Below are 19,746 nucleotides of genomic sequence, written 5' to 3'. Positions count from 1 at the left end.
TATATATATATATATATATATATATATATATATATATATGTATATATATATTTGCTAATTCATTTTGTTTTCTCTTCGTGTTTAACATTTGTTATCTGTTTCTCCGTGCCCTCTAAATATATCCATAGTCTGTCTATCTATTGCCAGACGCCATAATCCCGTAAGGGGTGGCCATTTGACTGAGTTATTTATTTTACGGGGAGGGGCACTAACCCTCCACCAACCCACTTGTTGAACAGGGAGCACGTATGGTTTGGTTATATAGTTACCACCCAGCGTTGTAAATGGTTTCTTGGCTTACAGGAAATCATTTGGCTTGTCACTCAATGTAAAGCCACCTGTAAAGGAATGAAAAGCAATAAGAAGTGACAGGAATGATGGGATAAACAGGAAGAGAGGAGGGCAGGCACAGAAAAAGAACGATAAAGACTAAGGAAGAAGTAGGCAGCACTACATCGAGTGAGTGGATGATGGTCGCCACCACCTATCCATAGTAATTATAATAATCATGTATGTTTCATTATATTTAACTACCTGTCAATTTATCTGCTTATGTAAACTATCTATAGGCTATCTACAGCATGTCTACAAACAGTACACATACATATCCGGTATATGTCATTCAGCGTCTTAACACATGTTTGCCATTGCTTCGAGGTTGTATCTTAAAACTACTACTGATCATTCCCCTACTAACTGTCTTTCAGGCATTTCAGTCCTACACCTGCTGCTTCTCACGGTTTTCTAGGCTTATGGTAGGAGGATTAGCAGGATACGGGGATTGAGTCTTTTTCATTTGGCCTGATATCCTTTTGTTGTGCCTGTCTCTCTCTCTCTCTCTCTCTCTCTTTCAAATATAAATAGCCAACTGTAATTTCTAAGACGTCCAGTTCCCTACAAAGTTAGGAATAGAAGTATCAACTCACATTTCTCCTACATTACCTAATAAGGTGATTACGGAACCAAATTTCCATCCCGTAAGCTTAATGAGAAAACAAATAATTCTGCATCTGATAAGGACCTATTTTAACTGCCATCTGGTTTTCCCCACGAGGAGATAATTATTCTTGTGTATAATGGTGGGTTATATTCAGAGATGGCCCTAATCTGTCTTGGAAACATCCCTAGTCTGTGCAAATTCTGGTACATCCTTTGGAAAGCGTTATTATCAACAGAATATTTCACACTTCAGCATCCCTCAGAAATAACGTATGTCACAAAAAGGACTTTGTAGTTACTTTGTAGTGATGTTTTATATATATTAGACTTGTGGACGAGCGGTTGTTATATGTGAGTAGCTTGTAAGTAGATAATCTTGGTTCCCTTTTGTCTTGCAATGACAGGAGAGGTAAAGAATAGTATGGGACTATTTTTATTTGTCTTGGAAATATTAACAAAGTCTCTCACACACGAGTGAAGTTAAGTAGAGTCCCGCGAGCTACCTCCTGTCTCTCTCTCTCTCTCTCTCTCTCTCTCTCTCTCTCTCTCTTCCATGTTGCTAAGCTCGTTCTCCCTACTACCTGCCTGTTCTATGGCCTGTCTCCTTCTGAGCTCTCTTTCCTAAATTCTGGTGAAACAGGGGTCGTGTCACGTGTGTTACACTGTGGTTGGAAAGTTCCCGAAACCTGTGTGTGAGTATGTGTGTATGTCACTAGGCTTTGTTCCCCTGCTATCTCGCTGACACACTACCTGCATCATGACCTGACATTGCTACTTCCTAATCTGTTGTCAATATTTCCTCAGTTAACTTGCAAGATCACTTCCCTTTCCCAGGCTCGCATAGAGGTGTCTATCTGTCTATTTATCTATCTATCTATTATAATTTGTAAATATAATATGGAGACCTGACACGTAGACATCCTTCAGACCTAACCTTGGCATCCTCCAGGCCTAACCTTGGCATCCTTCAGACTTAACCTTGGCATCCTTCAGACTTAACCTTGGCATCCTTCAGACCTAACCTTGGCATCCTCCAGGCCTAACCTTGGCATCCTTCAGACCTAACCTTGGCATCCCTCAGACCTAACCTTATCATCCCTCGGACCTAACCTTATCATCCCTCAGACAAAACTTTGCCATAATAAAAAGTTTCAGATATTGTTCTAAAGATTTTTTTTTTTGTATGTATATGAAATGCGATAACGCAGGAGAATAACTACTGGAAACGAAAGGGACGTTAAAATGACTCTTACCCTGGGTCTGGGTGATGATAACTCTAAAGAAATAACTACTTTCCTTATTTCGTTCAGGTTCTCAGTAGCAATGAAGGTTACCCTACCCCTTCAGTCCCATGACGTTGTTTTAATATTGTTCCCTCCATCTCCTGGCGATCTGATTCACCTACAAATTGACTCTTCGAACTGAAGGGGCCAGATACAGCCTTCACTAACCTCTTCACTGCAGGACGTCTCCCCTGAGCTGAATCAAACCCCGTAGTGGTTCCAAGAATAATATAAAAATATATCGTCGGAGAGAAGAGGATTTTGAACTTCCTTAAAATGGCTTATCAGATTGGTTTGTCTTTGCCACTCTCCTTGGAAATATTTCTGGCATGGAAGGAGTTAATGAGGGATATATATCTAGCCTTTCTAGTCACAATATCTCTTAGGCAAAGTATTATCGCTTGGAGACAGAAAGAATAGCCTATACTGTACTGTAACACAAGCCATGGGATTCAAGAGGTTAAAGTACCATGCCAAGCTTAATGTGATGACAGTGAAGCAATTCTACTCTTAGTCACACAACCCATTGATACGTATATCATTATAATGCATTTTTCTTATCTCTAGATATATTCAGCATAGGAGAGAGTTTTCGAAGAAGGAACTGAGGGAGTATATGATAACAATATTCCTGTCCAACTTTCTTCAGGTTCTCGGTGGTAGTGGAGATTGATGGTCCAGACGGTGTGCGGTACGGTGACTGGAGTGACGCTGACACCTACCATGCCGACACCACCACACGCACCATAGCATTCACCATACCACAGGCACAGGTACAGTACCATATTCCCTCCCTCCCTCCCTCTGTCTCTAAATAATATTGTCTTTTATTTATCTGTCATCCAATCCATTTTGCTATTTTCCCACCACAAGCGTAAGAGGCCTGAGCTAGGCTACTCAGGTCTGACATTTAAGGCAGAGGTGGGTGACATGAGAACAACAAACCCCAACCAACTCTTGGATAGAATCTCTTACACGCCTCATGTGGTTGGAGTCTGAACCCACTAAACCACCAGGCGTACACTGCTGGAAAAATTATGAAACAGTAACAAGTGCTACCTGTGTGCCTTTTATCAAAGTCTGTTAAGATGCTGCTAAAACGAACGAAATAGAGTCATACTGAGCAGAAAATTTGAGTAGTGTGTGTGACCCTCCCTGCTTTGGCATGGCGGGTCCAAAGCCTCCTAAACGTACAATATGCACATTCAGAAATAAGATCAATCATTCCAGAGAGTGCATTATTATCAGGCAAATAGGATGGTGTATTTCTTTTCTTCTTGTAGGTAAAATTACAACATAAGCAAGTTTGCTCACTAGTACACGGACTACACTTTCCAGACAAGACGCCCATAATTCCACATGGTCATTACTCACTTTGTTAAATGATTTCCTGGGTTGCAGGAAAATATTTGGTTTGTAACTCAGTGTAGAGCCACCTGAGGGCAACACTACATCGAGTGAATGGATGGTGGGCTCCCCAACACCCCGTATTCATAAGCTTTCCCTCGAGGAGTTCAGTCCTGCAAGGTGTTAATTCTACATAATCATCCTGTACTGTGACAGCCAGAGAGTTGTAGGGTGAGGGTGAGCCATCTGGTTTCAGCTGTCCGTTTCTTAAATATCTATTATTAAAATATATTTGTGTCAATAATATTAAACCCGGAAGATTTAATAAGGACCATGTGCTGCTTACAGTCTGTTTATCCCCGACTTTCGACCATACAGCAAGGACTGGAGATTTTATTCGTAATACATAAGTATATGGACACATCCCTTTCCCATATCGTGGCTTCTTATAACATAAAAGACAGATAAAAACTAGAATGACTCAAAGACTTGGGGGCAATCTGTCGATTAGGGTAAATGTTTTAATTTTTTTTCAGTGGCCTTTACCCTTGATCCGTAACCTTCAATATTGATCTTAAAGTTAGAGATGGTCAGAAGTTACTAATATAAAAAAGCAATGAGATTTTCAGGTGAATGCTTTAAAAAGGCAGGGACCCAAAAATGACCACACAGACACACAATCAAATGAGATCGAAATCATTATCTACCACCTACATGGGAGGTAAAAAGTAAATAATCTTAACCCCTTCACTCCTAGGTTAGCTGTTTTCATACGATTGTATTCAACACTGGAAGAGCCTTTAGTAGTGAAGGGGTTGCTGAAGGCTGTATCTAACCCAGCAAGTGGAAAAGAAGTTACTAAGGTTAAATATAATCGTCTGGAGAAAGCATGAATGGCCCCAAAGAAGACGGCCTTAGAGAGAAAGGGTTGAAAATGCTAAACTAATGTATGTCCCTAACTCACCAGGCGGGAGTGTGGCGGTACCGAGTGAGGCGAGGAAGAGAGGGCCGACCCGCCATACCCATAGTGACGGAGGTTGGGGTGCTGGTGACGTCATACCCTCGCCCCACCACACCCCACACCCACACGCCCGTAAGGTGAGCACGACATGACAGGGTAAGGGAGGGTAGGGAAGGGTAGGGAAGGGCGTGACAGGGCATGGTAGGACAGGGTAGGACAGGTTAGGTTAGGGTAGGGTACGACAGGACAGGGCAAAGCAGGGCAGGACGTGGAAGGGAAGGGCATCAAAACGTATCTCAGGACAGTTAGACTAGGACAGGGCAGGGTAGGGTAGGTTTAATTAGGAAACGGCAGGGTAGAGTAGGTTTAATTAGGAAGGACAGGGTAGGGTGGGCTTATTAGGAAAGGGCAGGGAAAGAAAGGGCAAGGTAGATTAGGTTAGGCAAGGACAGGGAAATGTAGTGCAAAGTAGGGTAGGTTAAGTCTGAACCAGGAAGTGCAGAGCAGGACAAGGTAGGTTAGACAAAGGCAGGTAAGAGTAGGATAGGTTAGATTAGGTTAGGACATGACGGTACAGGACATAAGATAGATGGAATTTTTTATTCGATTATGACAAGGCAGGGAAAGGCTGCCAGAATGGTTTTGGTTAGACTATATTGGGTTTCGTTAAATAAGGTTAAGTTAGGGCACGGCAGGGCAGGTTAAGCTAGGTTGTTTCAGGTTAAAATAGGTTAGGTTAGGATAGGACATGGCAAAGCAGGCAGGGCGGGGTAGGTTAGTTTAGCTTAGGATAGGAAAAAGCAGGACATAACATAATATGTCTTCCTGAGTAATTGTGTGTAAGGGGGGAGGAGCAGAAGAAGGCTTAGACGAATGCCTATCGACTGCACGAGGACCAGTAAGACAGACAGTTGTTATTAAGTCCCTATCTTCCCCTAGAACAGCAACAGGGACGGGGACAAGGGGGGAAACAATCTTAATCCAGGAGTCTGACCGGCATGGAACTTGAACTGGGGGTAGGGGAGTAAGGGTGCTGACATACAAAGTTAGCACAGTTTTCATGTCTATGACTGGAATTCACGTTGGCGTGGGAGATCGTAGCACCCTTTCCTTAGCGACTTATTATTCATAGTAACCTTGAATATTTCTTTTTACGCTAATTACTGTACATCATACTAATGTCGACATAGTTCGCATCACCAACATAGAAGCTAATATTAAGGTGCAGTAAGAAAGTTAAATCGCTTAGGAGGACGTGTTATGAAAGCTCCTATAGAAACGAGAATGCCACCCTGTCACCCCTATAAACCACCCAAGAAGCCGTAATTGCCCTTGTTATTTATAATTGGGGAAACTAAAGGTAGACAGGTGTGAAGTGGTCTGATTCACGGGAGTTGCGTCAATTATATTCCTTTGATGTACTCTGACGTCCTTATCCATACAAGCCTGTGACGTAAGGAGCCGTACTGTAAACACCTTCAGTACAAGGACATCTTCATTAATTTACTGTTACTCTTTTGAGACAGTTCTATTGGGCGTCTGGCCTCCTGTAGTGACGAGGTAAAGAAGCCTGTATGTATCTCTACCTGTTTGAAAAGGATGCACTAAACTGAGTAAAATCGTCTGACGGCAACAAGATATGGATACGAAATACATCTTCGGACTAAAGAGGGTTAAGAGGGATAGCGAAGGTGCGCAAAAGTCTGCAGACCCTGGTAAACAGGCTTTGTAACTTAGCGTGCTGGCTAATGACATCTAATGCTAACAGTTGTTCCTTGATCGTCAGAAGCTGAGGCTTTGCATACATATTCACCCAAGCTGTTTTAACCCCTTCTGTACAGTGATGTCTTTGTTTTATTCTCGCTACCGCCAAACTCTTTTACTTCTGCCGCCACCAGACGAGTCTCTTCCCAGTTTAAGAGACAGTCATCATTATGACACGGTTAATTAAGGCAATCAATCTATCTATCTATTGCCAGACGCCTCAATCCCGTTTGGGGTGGCCACAAACAAATCGCCTCCACGTCGCCCTGTCCCCCGCCATTTCACTGCCCCGCTCCCAACTCACACCCCCTTCTCTCATATACCTCTCCACCCCATCCCTTCATCTCATACTCGGCCTCCCCCTCCCTCTTACCCCCTCCACCTCACTCACATACACTCTCTTCGTCAGTCTCTCACCCTCCATCCTCTCCACATGGCCAAACCACCTCAGTGTGTTCCTCATAACGCTTCCTATCACATCCACATCCACACCACAACGCTTCTTTATATTCTCATTCATCAGCCTGTCTCTCCATGTGACTCCACAGGCTTCTCTTAAGTAACTCATTTCCACTGCTCTCACTCTTGACTTGTGTCCTTCCAACAACGTCCAAGCTTCACTTCCATACGTTAGAGTTGGTATCACAATACTGTCATGTTGTAACGTTTTCACTTCCATGCTCACTTCCCTGTTTCTTATCACTGCTTTCAAAGAGCCAGCAACCTTTCTTCCCTGCTGTACCCTTTCAAGCACTTCACCCTCCAAACCTCCATCCTTACTCATCACAATACCCAAGTACCTAAACGTACTCACATTTTCCAGTTCCTCACCATCCAACTCGCTGTACATTCATTGACTTCACCTCTCTCAAAGACCATCACTTTACTCTTCCCTACATTCACCTTTAGATTCCGTTTCTTACACACTCTCCCAAACTCATCCACCAAGCCTTGCAGCTCCCCTTCGTCTTCACTCAACAACACAGTATCACCTGCAAACAACAGTACAGCTAGTTTCCAAACACTATCCTCTCTCACCAGGGCCACTCCAACATCCACTACCCTACCTTGTACCTCTTTTATTACCCCATCCATGTACAGATTGAACAACCATGGAGACATAACACATCCCTGTTTCAACCCAACCTTCAGAGAGAAAAATTCACTTAGTTCACCATCCACGCGCACTGCAGCCTTAGCACCATCATACATACTCTTCACAGCATTCAACAACTTCCCATCTACTCCATATATTCTTAATACTTTCCACAATCCTTGTCTAACCACCCTGTCATATTTCTCCAAATCCATGAAAGCCGCATACAACTTCTTTCCCTTCTCTAGAAACTTTTCCACTAAAGATCTAAGAATGAATATCTGATCTACACAACCTGTTCCCTTCCTAAAGCCTCCCTGTTCTTCTCCAACTAATTCCTCTGTTCTTTCTCTAACTCTGTCAATAAGTATCCTACCATACACTTTTCCTATTATACTAAGAAGACAAATGCCCCTATGATTACCACACACTTCTTTTTCCCCTTTTCCTTTGTACAAGGGAATAATTATACCTGACTTCCAATCCTCCGGGACTCTACCTTCCTCCCAGGCCAATCTGCACATCTTCAACATCCATTCTACTAGTATCTCTCCCCCATGCTTCAGCATTTCACCACACACTCCATCAATTCCTGGGGCTTTCCCCAATTTAACTTTCTTCATTGCTTCCACAACTTCTATCCTACTGATTTCTTCCTGTCTTCTCACCTCCCTCCTTCTCCCAGCCATTCCCCAGCCACTTATACTCGCATTACTTCCATCCTGTATGTTCAACAATTCCTGAAAGTGTTCTCTCCATCTGCTCACTTTTTCTCCCTTCTCCACTAGTAATCTACCATTTTTATCTTTCACTCCACTGCTAACTTCACTTCCACCCTGTCTTACTCTCTTCACCTCTTTCCAGAACATTTTCTTACAGTCCCTCCACTTTACACTCAAATTCCTTCCAAATTCCTCATCCACTCTCTTCTTACTCACTCTTACTAATCTTTTCACCTCTCTCTTTCTTTCTACATATAACTCTCTCTTCCGCCTCTCAACTTCTTCCACGCCCCTATTTCTCATCCATTCATTGTATGCTTTCTTCTTTTGTGCCACAGCCTGTCTCACCTCTTCAGTCCACCACGCTGTTCCTTGCACCCCCCTCCGTCTTCTCTTCCTCCCACACACCACATCACATGCTGCACATATTTCTTTTGTAAATATCCTGCACACACCTTCCACGTCCCCCATCTGCTCCAATTCATATTTGCCCAATCGTTCCTCCACTTCTCTCTTATACTCTGCCTTTTTCTCATCCTCTTGTAACCTTTCCACTCTCCTTGCAACTACTCCTTCCTCTCGTCTTTCCCTTCTTCTATTCCTCCATCTTATTTGGATCCCAATTCTGGCCATCACCAAGTAGTGGTCAGAAAGTCCACTCCCCCATCCTCTATAAGCTCTTGCATCCATTACACATCTTCGCATCCTTTCATCCACACACACATAATCAATCATTGCCTTCCTTTCGTTCAGTTTACCACCCACCCTTCTCATCACTCTGCCATGTATACCTGTGGATCATTTTATGCCTGAAGGGAGTATTGGCTATCACCAACCCCCTCCCAGCACAAATGGTCACTAACGCACTCCCATTCTCATCAATCTCAGCAGGCACACCCCACTCACCAACTATTCCATCCACCTTCACATTCCCAACTTTACCATTCATATCACCGATCAAAAACACTCTCATTCCTTCCAAACTTTTCCATGCACACTTCCACATTTGTCCAGAACTCTTCTCTTACTCTTCTAGCACGATCTTGCGTTGGCGCATACACACACACAATCGCCCACATTTGTATTCCAACTTTCAACTTTACCCACACAACCCTTGACTCAACTGATCCATACTGTCTTATGCTCTTCTTCCATCTTTTACTCACAACTATACATACTCCTTCCTTTGCCCTCTCATTCTCACCTACTCCTGCACATATACCCCATCCATACTCCCATTCTCTCACACTTTCGCCTCCCCAGTTTGTTTCAGTTATTCCACATACATCCACTTTCGCACCCTCAAGCACCTGGACAGTCTCTCTCTCTTTCACCTCATCATTCGCTCCTCTTACATCCCATGTAGCCATTACCAAGTCCTTTGTCCGGTCCTGGGTCGTCATCGTTAGGTCAGTCCTTGTCCGAGGCTTCTTGTTTGTTTTTTTAGTCAGTTGTTTTCCGGGGAGGGGCACTAACCCTCCGCCAACCCTTTTAGTCGCCTTTTACGACAAGCAGGGATACTGGGGGAGTATTCTTGAAAAAAAACCCTATCCCCAGGGGTTTATATATATATATATATATAAAGCTTCGATTTTGATGTGCATTGAGATTAATATAATAGTCTTCCCCTCTCTTTCTTCACAAATCTCCTCTCTGTCCCCTCCCCTCCCCCGCCTCACTCTCCCTGTTGACCTCTGACACTCTTCCTCCCGCCCCACCAGCGTTGAGGCACGGGTGGTGGGTGGCAGAGTGACGTACCCATCCGCTGCCTTGGTGGTGGCCAGGGTGAGGCAGGGTCGCAGTCCCGTCCTTAATGCCACCGCCACAGCCCTAGTTGTGCCCCCTACCCCTCACACGCCACGCACCATCAGCCTCACAGATGACGGACAAGGTAAGCTCAAGCCCCTCACTGCATGGCCTACTTTCGTTTTTGTTCTGACTACCAAATGACGATTTTGAAGGGGGTGTATTTTTGTTTTCATTTAAGGAAACAGGCGTTCATGCCACAGCATTGAAACGTATTCGAGTGAGCAAAGTTGTATTTGTGTCCTTTTTCAGTTGCTTTACTTTCTGAGCACTTTTGATCTTGTTTGTAGCCGCAACGCGAATCTTAGAAAACTTCTACAATTCAAATCGATATAATCATTCACAGTATCTATTCGTCTGTCTACTATACACTGCCACAATTTTCAAGCTACCATTTTGAATATTTGTGTGAGTAGGGATGTGGCTCAGAGAAAGGTCACGAGCACCATGTGGGCATTGCGAGGTTCGGGAGAGAGGGCGCAGCCCTGCTACCCCGACCGCTCCCGAAAAATTATCTACAGATTTAATGATAAATAACCGTTATTTTACATGTCTGTAAACAAAGGTGCACACAAATTACACATGAAGGTTTGGAGAAGACGGCACGTCTGCCGACCTTCAGTGTCAACTCGGCAAGAAAATATCTACTGTGTTCAATATAAAAGAATGCAGTTATATATTAATATACTTACAGCATTGCTTAGCCCAGAACCTCAAGCCCCCTGTAGTAATGCCTATAGTTCTAACGATGAAAGTGAAATTCAGATGTGTATAGATATACTGTAGGCTGGAGTAGGTCATCGACACTGTAAGAACTAAGCGTGGATATTGACGGGGGTGACGCAGCCCCCTCTCTTAGAGAAGTTTTCCAGATTCAGTGGGTGTATTAGTGGGTATTATGTATTAGTGGGTGTATGCACTGGGTGTTGACACAGTGAAGTGAATCGATGGACATGGCCGAATGGTTTTGCCTCGTCCACCCACGAAATTGTCCTAATTATAACATTTTCTTTAACATTAAAATCATAACTAGGCCAACCTACGCAATTCCGGGCAGCTCTGCCTGGTAGAAAAAAAAAAATGTAATTAATGCAGTTCCCTTAGCTGGTAACATTCCACCAGTTTCCAGTTCTGACAGAGATAGCATTAACATTTCACAATGAAGGCGATACTGCAGTGACTCCTGAGCGATGGCATTCAATGGTGTGTGGCATTGTTTGTTGATGAAGGAGGACTGCTGGACCTCAGAGAATGGACTGCTTAATCCATGACCAAAATAAAATGCAAAAATATCTATAGGTGCTGGAGTTTAACTGGACTGATAGCAGTTACAGACAGCCACACATATGAATAATTAAAAAGTACAGCACATGTAGTTTCTTCTCAGGTAGAAACACTGAAAAAAGGTAACTTATACACAATATTACTTTTTATTATTGTTAAAAACGTTATTTGCATATTTCAGTGTAATATTAGTTCATTACTGAGTACGTTGAATTTGTCTGTGCTCTATCTACTGTATCTGCCTAGCTGTCTATCAGTCTGTCTATTTGTCCATGTTACTATCTATCTATTTGTATATCTGTCTGTTAACCGATACAGGTGGTGACCGAGAGGCTGGTGACGGTGTGTACTCCGGCTACTTCACTCAGTTCTCTGGTGATGGCCGATACAGCCTCTCCGTCACCGTCACCGCCAACAACATGACTGCTGCCCTGGCTGGTAAGTGACGCTCTCTCTCTCTCTCTCTCTCTCTCTCTTCTGATCACTGTTTTAAAGGCAGCCAGCTCTTTAACTACTGTATGTATCATGTTAATAATCCATGCTGAAAGTGTAAGTAATTTTGAGTCCAATGATTTTTATTTTATTAACTCTCATGCTACGATTTTTTTTTTTTTTTTTGTACCTTGATTTTGTTACCTCCATGCGATTTTATATAACATCAGTAACTTTTTGACTCGGAGGCGTTAGTTTCATCCTTCGCCAACATACGCATCACCAGCGTTAGACGAATCCATTACTAGCTTATTCATCACCAGTGTTATATAGTAATTCTTCACTAACCTTGTCATCACCAGGGGACTCTCCTGAATAAAAGCGTCTGGTAGTGCAATGAAAACACACACACACACACACACTGTTCAAACAGAAAAGAGAACCACGAGGAAAAAATGCGCTGAGTCAACTGAGGTTTGTTTAGACTACTGTACATACTCTGTAAGTACATACTCTGTTCTTTTAGTATTGCAAAATGGATACATACTATAGTAAAGCAAATTTGGAAAAGAAAAGGGATAAAGGTAAAAAGCAAAATGATGATTTCTACCAAGAAATGGTTGAAGTGGAGACTCACAATAGACTGGTTGAATGTGTACACAAACTAGAAATGGCTTTCAAAAATGAAATTGATGAAATAAAGACGCAGATGCACTTGCAAAAGGAAGAAATAGAAAAACTAGGAAGGGAGACCAATAAGAAAGACACAACCATCAATGAACTAACAGTGGAATTGAGTACGCTTAGGAAGAAAATGAGTGAAATGGCAAGTACAGTAGTCAATCACGAGAGTGTTATGGAAGAGTTCAAAAATGACACAGAGACAATTAGGCAAGTAAGCAGTCTTATTGACCAGAGCAGTGATATTGAGGAGAAGATAATACAGGTGAATGAAGCTGTGCAAAGCTACAAAAATGATGTGGAAACCACGTATGCTGAAATGGTGAAAGTAAAGAAAGACTTAGAAACAAGGGTGGAGGAAAAAAGCATTAAAAAGGAAGTGAAAAGAATAATCCAAAACAATCCAAAGTTAGTCAGAGATTCAGTAGATATAAACAAATCTATAGTAATCACTGGTATAGAAGAGGAAGAATTAAAAAACAAGATCACTAGAGACAAAAAGGAGATGGCAAATGTAATGAGCTTACTGAAAGAAGTATCAGAGGAAATCTGTAATAAAGACATAGAGGAACACAAAAATTTAGGGAAATACGAGAAAAGCAAGACAAGACCTCTAAAGGTGACTTTCCAGAGTGTAAACACTGTGGAAGAGATACTAAAAAATGCAAAGAATCTTATGGAAAAAGAGGAGTTCAAAAATGTATGGATAAAAAGATGCCTAACACAAGAGGAACTGGAATTACTGAAAGAGAAAAGGGAGGAAGCCAAAACAAAAAATGAGGGAAGATCAGAAGAGAAGAAAATTTTTTTTTTACAAAGTAATAGGATTGCAGGTACGAAAGTGGTACACAAACAGGATGGAATAAAAAGGAGGAAGGAAGTAGAACCATGTCATGACAAGTAGGCCTATATAAACAAGATGATAAAGTTGATGTACTCAAATGTGGATGGAATGGTATCTAAATTATTAGAGATGAATGATTATGTCAGAGAAAATGAACCACAAATAATATGCCTAACTGAAACAAAATTAACACCAAGGATATCCAATAACATACAAAACTTAGAGGAATACAATATATGGAGAAGAGACAGAAATTTAAAAAAAGGAGGAGGAATTATAATATTAACTAAGAAAAATATAAAAGTCAGTGAAATAAAACTAGATATACCATCACAAGTGGAACTGATTGCAGCAGAGATCAACACATCTGAAGGTAAAGTAATTGTAGCCAATTTGTACATGCCACCCAGATCAAACACATGGGAAAGAGACGAATATGAGGACCTGGCAGAGAGTACAATTCAGAGTTTAAGATCATTACTACATAAAATGGAAGAGAAATCGGAAAGAATTATACTAACTGGGGATTTCAATACAAATATAAATTGGAATACTCTAGATATAACTAGCCAAGAAAGCTGTTGGGACCAAAAGCTTCTGGATCTCGTACAAGAGTTCTTCCTAACGCAACATGTGAGGGAAACCACCAGAAAAAGAGGACTTGATGTACCTTCAGTGCTAGATCTAATATTTACCAGGCAAGAAAATGATACTGACAGTTTAATATATCACCCTCCACTCGGCAAAAGCGATCATGCAGTACTAAATTATAACTTCAGGATAGCATATGACATAGTAAACAGCAATGACAGTTACAAAAAGAGCCTAAACTATAAAAAGGGAAATTATCAAGACCTAAAGAAGTATTTCTTAGAAGTTGATTGGGAAAATGAGCTTAGAGGACAAGATTTAAATGCTGCATATAAAAATTTTTGTGAATTTTATGAAATAGGCGTCCAGAAGTACATCCCGCAGCACAAAGAAGCAGATAAGAAAATACAGAAATGGTTCAATACAGAATGTAAAAAATCAAAAGAAAGAAGAGATTTGTTGTGGAATAGATACAGAAGACACAATAGTGAAAGGGCGTATAATAATTACAAACAGGCAAGAAACGATTATACAAGAATAAGGAGGGAAGCCCAAAAACAGTTTGAGGAGGATATAATAAATAAATGTAGTGATCAACCAAAGCTGTTTTACAGCTATATCAGAAGCAAAACCAAAGTAAAAGATATAATACAATCCATTACGGACGAGGGAATCACTTATACACAAGAGAAAGATATTTGTGAAGCACTAAATAAGAATTTCCAATTAGTTTTTACAGAAGAAAAAAATTTTGAGAGGGACTATGTGGAACATGCATGTCCACACATACTACCAGATATACAAATAGCAGAAAAAGTAATACAGGAGGAGTTAAGTAAATTAGACAGAGGAAAAGCAAGTGGTCCTGATGAAATTTCATGTTGGGTATTACGAGAATGCGCAAAGGAGTTAAGTAAACCATTATTTTTAATTTTCAAGAAATCCTTGAGTCAAGGTAAACTACCTGATAGTTGGAAAAAAGCAAATATTGTCCCCTTATTCAAGAAAGGAAATAGACAAAATCCACTCAACTACCGACCAGTATCACTGACCAGTGTTATAAGCAAGGTATTAGAAAAGCTTATAAGAAAAGCTTGGGTAAATCATCTAGAAGAACACAGTATGTTAACAGAAAGACAGTTTGGTTTCAGAAAAGGAAAATCATGAGTTACTAATCTGTTGAGCTACTATGACAGAGTAACAAACACAATACAGGAAAGGGAAGGATGGGTGGACAGTATCTATTTAGATTTCAAGAAAGCTTTTGACACAGTACCACACCAAAGACTTTTATGGAAACTGTACCATCAAGGAGGAATTCGAGGCAAACTGTTTTGTTGGATGCAAGACTTTCTCATAAAAAGAGAAATGAGAACAGTACTAAGAGGAAACTACTCATCATGGAAAGAAGTGACTAGTGGAGTACCACAGGATTCAGTGCTGGCACCAATCATGTTTTTGGTGTATATAAATGATATAAACAGTAACACTGGAAATGAGAGCTATCTGAATATGTTTGCAGATTATGCAAAAATACAAAGGAGAATTACTAACACAGACTCTTGTAAAGAGCTACAAGAAGAATTAAATAAACTTCATGAATGGAGTAGTACATGGCAAATGGAATTCAGTGTGGACAAGTGTCATGTAATCAAGTTTGGTAAAAGTGGAAAAAGACCTGATTGGGATTATAAGTTAGGAAATACCACCCTATACACATCAGAAAGAGAGAAAGACCTAGGTGTGATTATCAATAACAGACTATCTCCGGCTGACCACATCAGCGAGAAGGTACGGAACATGTACAGTATACACTGCTTCCAAATATGAGAATAGCATTCACATACATAAATGAAAACATGCTAAGAAGGATAATAACATCATTCATTAGACCAACCCTGGAATATGCATCAGTAGTCTGGAGTCCTCATCTCAAAAAGCACATAGACAAGACTGAAAAAGTTCAAAGGGCCGCTACAAGATGGATACCAAGCTTAAGGGACCTAAGCTACGAAGAAAGACTAAATAAACTGAATCTACCAACACTACAGGAGAGAAGGAAAAGAGGTGACATGATAATGCTATATAAGTGCATATCAGGGAAGGAGAAAATAGACATAAATGATTACTTAACATATGGAGAAGCATCAGCAAGAGGACCCTGCAAAAAACTGCATAAGAAGAGAGGTGATAAAGACGTAAGGAAATTCAGTTTCCCAAACAGAGCAATTGATCAATGGAATGCACTACCAAATGAAATAGTGTGTGCCAAAACAATTCACAGATTTAAGGATATGTACGATAAATATGGTTTAAGACACGGGACAGTACGAGCTTGACTCATTCCTGTAAAGATACAATTAGGTAAGAACAATTAGGTAAGAACACACACACACACACACACATGACGTCTTCACAATCGATGGGGTTAAGGAAAGCTGATATGTTTCCAATTTTCCTGAACCACATACTTCCTCTTTGTAATGATAAATTTCTTGAGTACAACAATGGCCAGTGAAGAAGTTAACCCCTTCAGTACGATGATGCTTTTGCTATTCTCTTCTTGCTACCACCACACAGTTTTAAATATCTTGGGACAGCACCCAAGTACTGAAAAGGTAAGTATTATATCAAACCCCTCTATTTCAAAACTTCTTTCCTGAGTTGAGTAAAACACTGTGAAGAGATAACAAGGAGAGATTGATAAAGGCTTCGTTATACTGAAGAAATTAGAATGTGTGTACTTTAACTTGGGGAAAGTGAAAGAGGGAGGGGTAGGCCAAGGATGAGATGGGGGGATGGAATGGAGCTATATGAGAGAGGGGGGTGTAAACTGGAAGCAGGGCAGTGAAATGGAACGGGGACTGGGCGACATGGAGGCGACTTGTGTGTGGCCACCCCTCACGGGATTAAGACGTCTGGCAATAAACAGATAGATAGAAAGCGTATCGTGTCCACCTCCTTCAGTATCTGGCTGTTAATGAGTAAAGCTGGAGGGGCCACATGTGAGGTATAGCCTTGTACAGTTGCTGAGAATCCATTGCGTCAGTCAATATATCGTAAATGGAGTGTAGCGCATGTTTTCACGATTTTTTTACATGTTTATATATGTATGTACTGTAATAAGACATACTATTAATATTTCTTATACTTTGTTATGTATAAATATATGAAATGTAATTAATGTTTTCCCTTATTTATCCCTACAGGTGACCAGTTACCTGAAGTTCCCTCCACCCCTTACTCAGCCACCATCTTCCCCTCCCCCACTCCACCCTCCCACTCCTCCTCCAGTACCTCCAATCCCTCCTCCCATTATCCCTCCAGTCCCTCCTCCCATTATCCCTCCAGTCCCTCCCATTCTCATCACCATCAACATCATCATCATCATCCCCCTTTCGGTTCCTCAGCCATGCAGCCCCTCCCCCTCCCTCTCCCCGAAGACTCCCTCCCCGCCCCCACCTCCGCCTTCAACCCCAGGAACCTCAAACCACCCCTGGAGGTTGAGGGAGGGAAGGGAGGGGAGGGGAAGGAGGAAGGGAGGGCGGGGGAGAAAGACGAGGAGGGTGGGGTGATAGGGGTGAACACGGTGAACAAGGTGGAGAGATTTTCAAGAGTGGTGTCTGGAGGGATATTCAAGGTAAGTGGTGATTGTGGTAGTTGTGGTACTTGTGGTGGAGAGAAATGGTAGTATAGTGCAGTTAGTAGTCATGGTAATTATGGTGAAGGTGTAGTATGGTTATTTTCTTAGCTGTGATAATTGTAATAGTAGTAGACGTAAGTACAATGGCTGGATTGTATTAGTACTTAAGTCATCTCTAAAATGTCTTCATGATTTCCGTACATCTTTGCCTAACCCTACACTCCTACCTGACGTCCATACACCTTTGCCTAACCCCTACACCCTTACCTGACTTCCATACACCTTTGCCTAACCCCTACACCCCTACCTGACTTCCATACACCTCTGCCTAACCCCTACACCTCTACCTAACTCCCCTACATCTTTACCTGCCCGCTACACCCCTACCTAACTCCCATACACCTGTACATAAGTGCCACGTCCCGACCAGTACACCTAATTCCCACACACCTGTCTACTTCCCATACACTTCTTCCTGACCTCCTTCTCCCTCCACACACACACACACACACACACACACACACACACACACACACACACACACACACACACACACACACACACCTGATCTAGCCTGACCTGACTTGACCCCCCAGGTACGCAATTACGTGTCTGGTGACCTTCAGGCGCCGGGGATGGTGAAGGACCTGCAAGTGGTGAAGGTCGACGCAATGGAAGCCACGGTGACACTAGCATTTACCAGCACGGGCGATGATAAGTATACGGGCACTGGTACGAGGCTCTTTGGCACCTTCTTGTCATATTCTTATCATTTTTATGCATATTTCTTTTTATTCTTCTTGTTCTCCTTGTTCTTATTCTTATTATTTTCTCCTTCCTTTCTTCTGCTTATTCTTCTTCTAATCTTCCTCTCCCTCTTCTTCCCCCTCCTCCTCTCCCTCCTCCTCCTGACGCCCCAGTCGCACTTGCATCTGCCAACACAGGCGATGATATCTGTACAGGCATTAGGACTGTCTTAACCTCTTTTTTTTATTCATTATTCACAGTTTTGGTACATTTTTCACCCTTGTTCTTCATTTGCTGTTTCTTCTTTAATTTCGTGTGAATTATACTTTCTCTCTCTCTCTGTTGTCTCTCCATTCCCCATTTTCCTGCACCTTTTAGACTGACGCTTGAAGTCTTTGATCTTGACCCTTGGAATCATGAATATTGGATCTGGGTAACATGGCAAATGATGCCTAGAAACCCATTTATTTGATGAAGAAATCCTTGACCCTTACAGCATGATAAGAAAGCTCTACGCCGATTAAAAACAACTAACACCAGCCAAAAAAAAAAAAAAAATAATAAGATTTCTCTCATCCCCAAAAGGTTAATCTTTTATTCTGGCATTTGAACCCTGATTTCTTGTATGAGGTCGTTTCGTTTCGTTTCGTTTATGAAGACGCAACATGCTGGCCTGCGTCGGCCTTGGTCACCTACTGGCGGCTTTCCATGCTGCACAATCTCTGGCGGCCTCCCTATTCAGTCCCTTATCGCTGAGATCACACTCTATGACCTTGTCCCAGGTCTTTTTCGGTCTCCTTCTCGCACTGGAATTTTGACCTTTGACTAAGACTTGTAGACCATGTGTTGGTGGTGGCTCCTTCACCTGATAAAGATGGGATTGGACCCCTTTATCAGAGTGAAGCCTGTCTTTGATCCTGGTAACTGGATTGTTCATTATAAGAGAAATATTCCCTGTAGAGTAACACCTGCAATTATTTCCACTTTTGAGAGTTTAAAACCATAATCCAAGTAAAATCTTTGTGCACTCATATCATTTTCCTCATATATAATTTCTTTCTCCACACCATTCTTCATTATTCACTCGTATCAGTATGTTTTCTTTCTAATTACACTTCCTTCTATTTTTCTCCGTCTGTCTTCTTTTTCGATTGATATTTTTTCTGGCATTATCTTCTTGTTTCCAAAATACATCCCGATTTGTCTGCCTTCGCTTCTGACTCTCTGCATGGATTTCTTTTTCTCTTGATTGTTTTCGTCTCATTTTTCTTGCCTGTGTTTTGCCTTTACTTCTTCCATCTATCCTTTTTTGTGGTTCGTTTCTTTGCTGTCCTTTCATCGTTGTGTACTTTCTATGGCTTTGAGTTTTTTCTGTTTTTCTTTCGTTTTTTGGTCTGTTTTTCTCTCGTTTTTCTGTCTGTTTTTCCTTGTTGTAGAGTTGCTGAGAGAGAGAGAGAGAGAGAGAGAGAGAGAGAGAGTAATATAAGACAAAATCAGCGCCATATTATTAAAACTAACCACATGAAGGTATTAAAGAAAGCCTCTATTTTTTACGATATTTTCTGAAGTATGTGTTAATAATAAAAGCATGATTAATTTTTTCTAT

General features: G+C 41.5%; 1 protein-coding gene across 1 annotated transcript in view; it reads left to right on the top strand.

Annotated features, from left to right (window-relative positions):
• LOC145392125 (calcium-activated chloride channel regulator 1-like) overlaps positions 1–19,746 on the top strand; it is a 65,348-nt gene that overhangs the window by 35,324 nt on the left and 10,278 nt on the right. The window contains exons 12-17 of the mRNA XM_080266576.1: positions 2,872–2,995; positions 4,537–4,667; positions 9,834–10,003; positions 11,521–11,640; positions 17,329–17,390; positions 17,990–18,125. Coding sequence (XP_080122702.1) covers positions 2,872–2,995; positions 4,537–4,667; positions 9,834–10,003; positions 11,521–11,640; positions 17,329–17,390; positions 17,990–18,125 — 743 coding nt within the window. The remainder of the gene's footprint in view (positions 1–2,871; positions 2,996–4,536; positions 4,668–9,833; positions 10,004–11,520; positions 11,641–17,328; positions 17,391–17,989; positions 18,126–19,746) is intronic.

Source organism: Coenobita brevimanus, chromosome 21 (assembly GCF_032717465.1).
Source record: "Coenobita brevimanus isolate Jiangsu-jjx chromosome 21, ASM3271746v2, whole genome shotgun sequence".
NCBI classification, from domain to species: Eukaryota; Metazoa; Arthropoda; class Malacostraca; order Decapoda; family Coenobitidae; genus Coenobita; species Coenobita brevimanus.
This window is presented reverse-complemented; position numbering and strand designations above follow the sequence as displayed.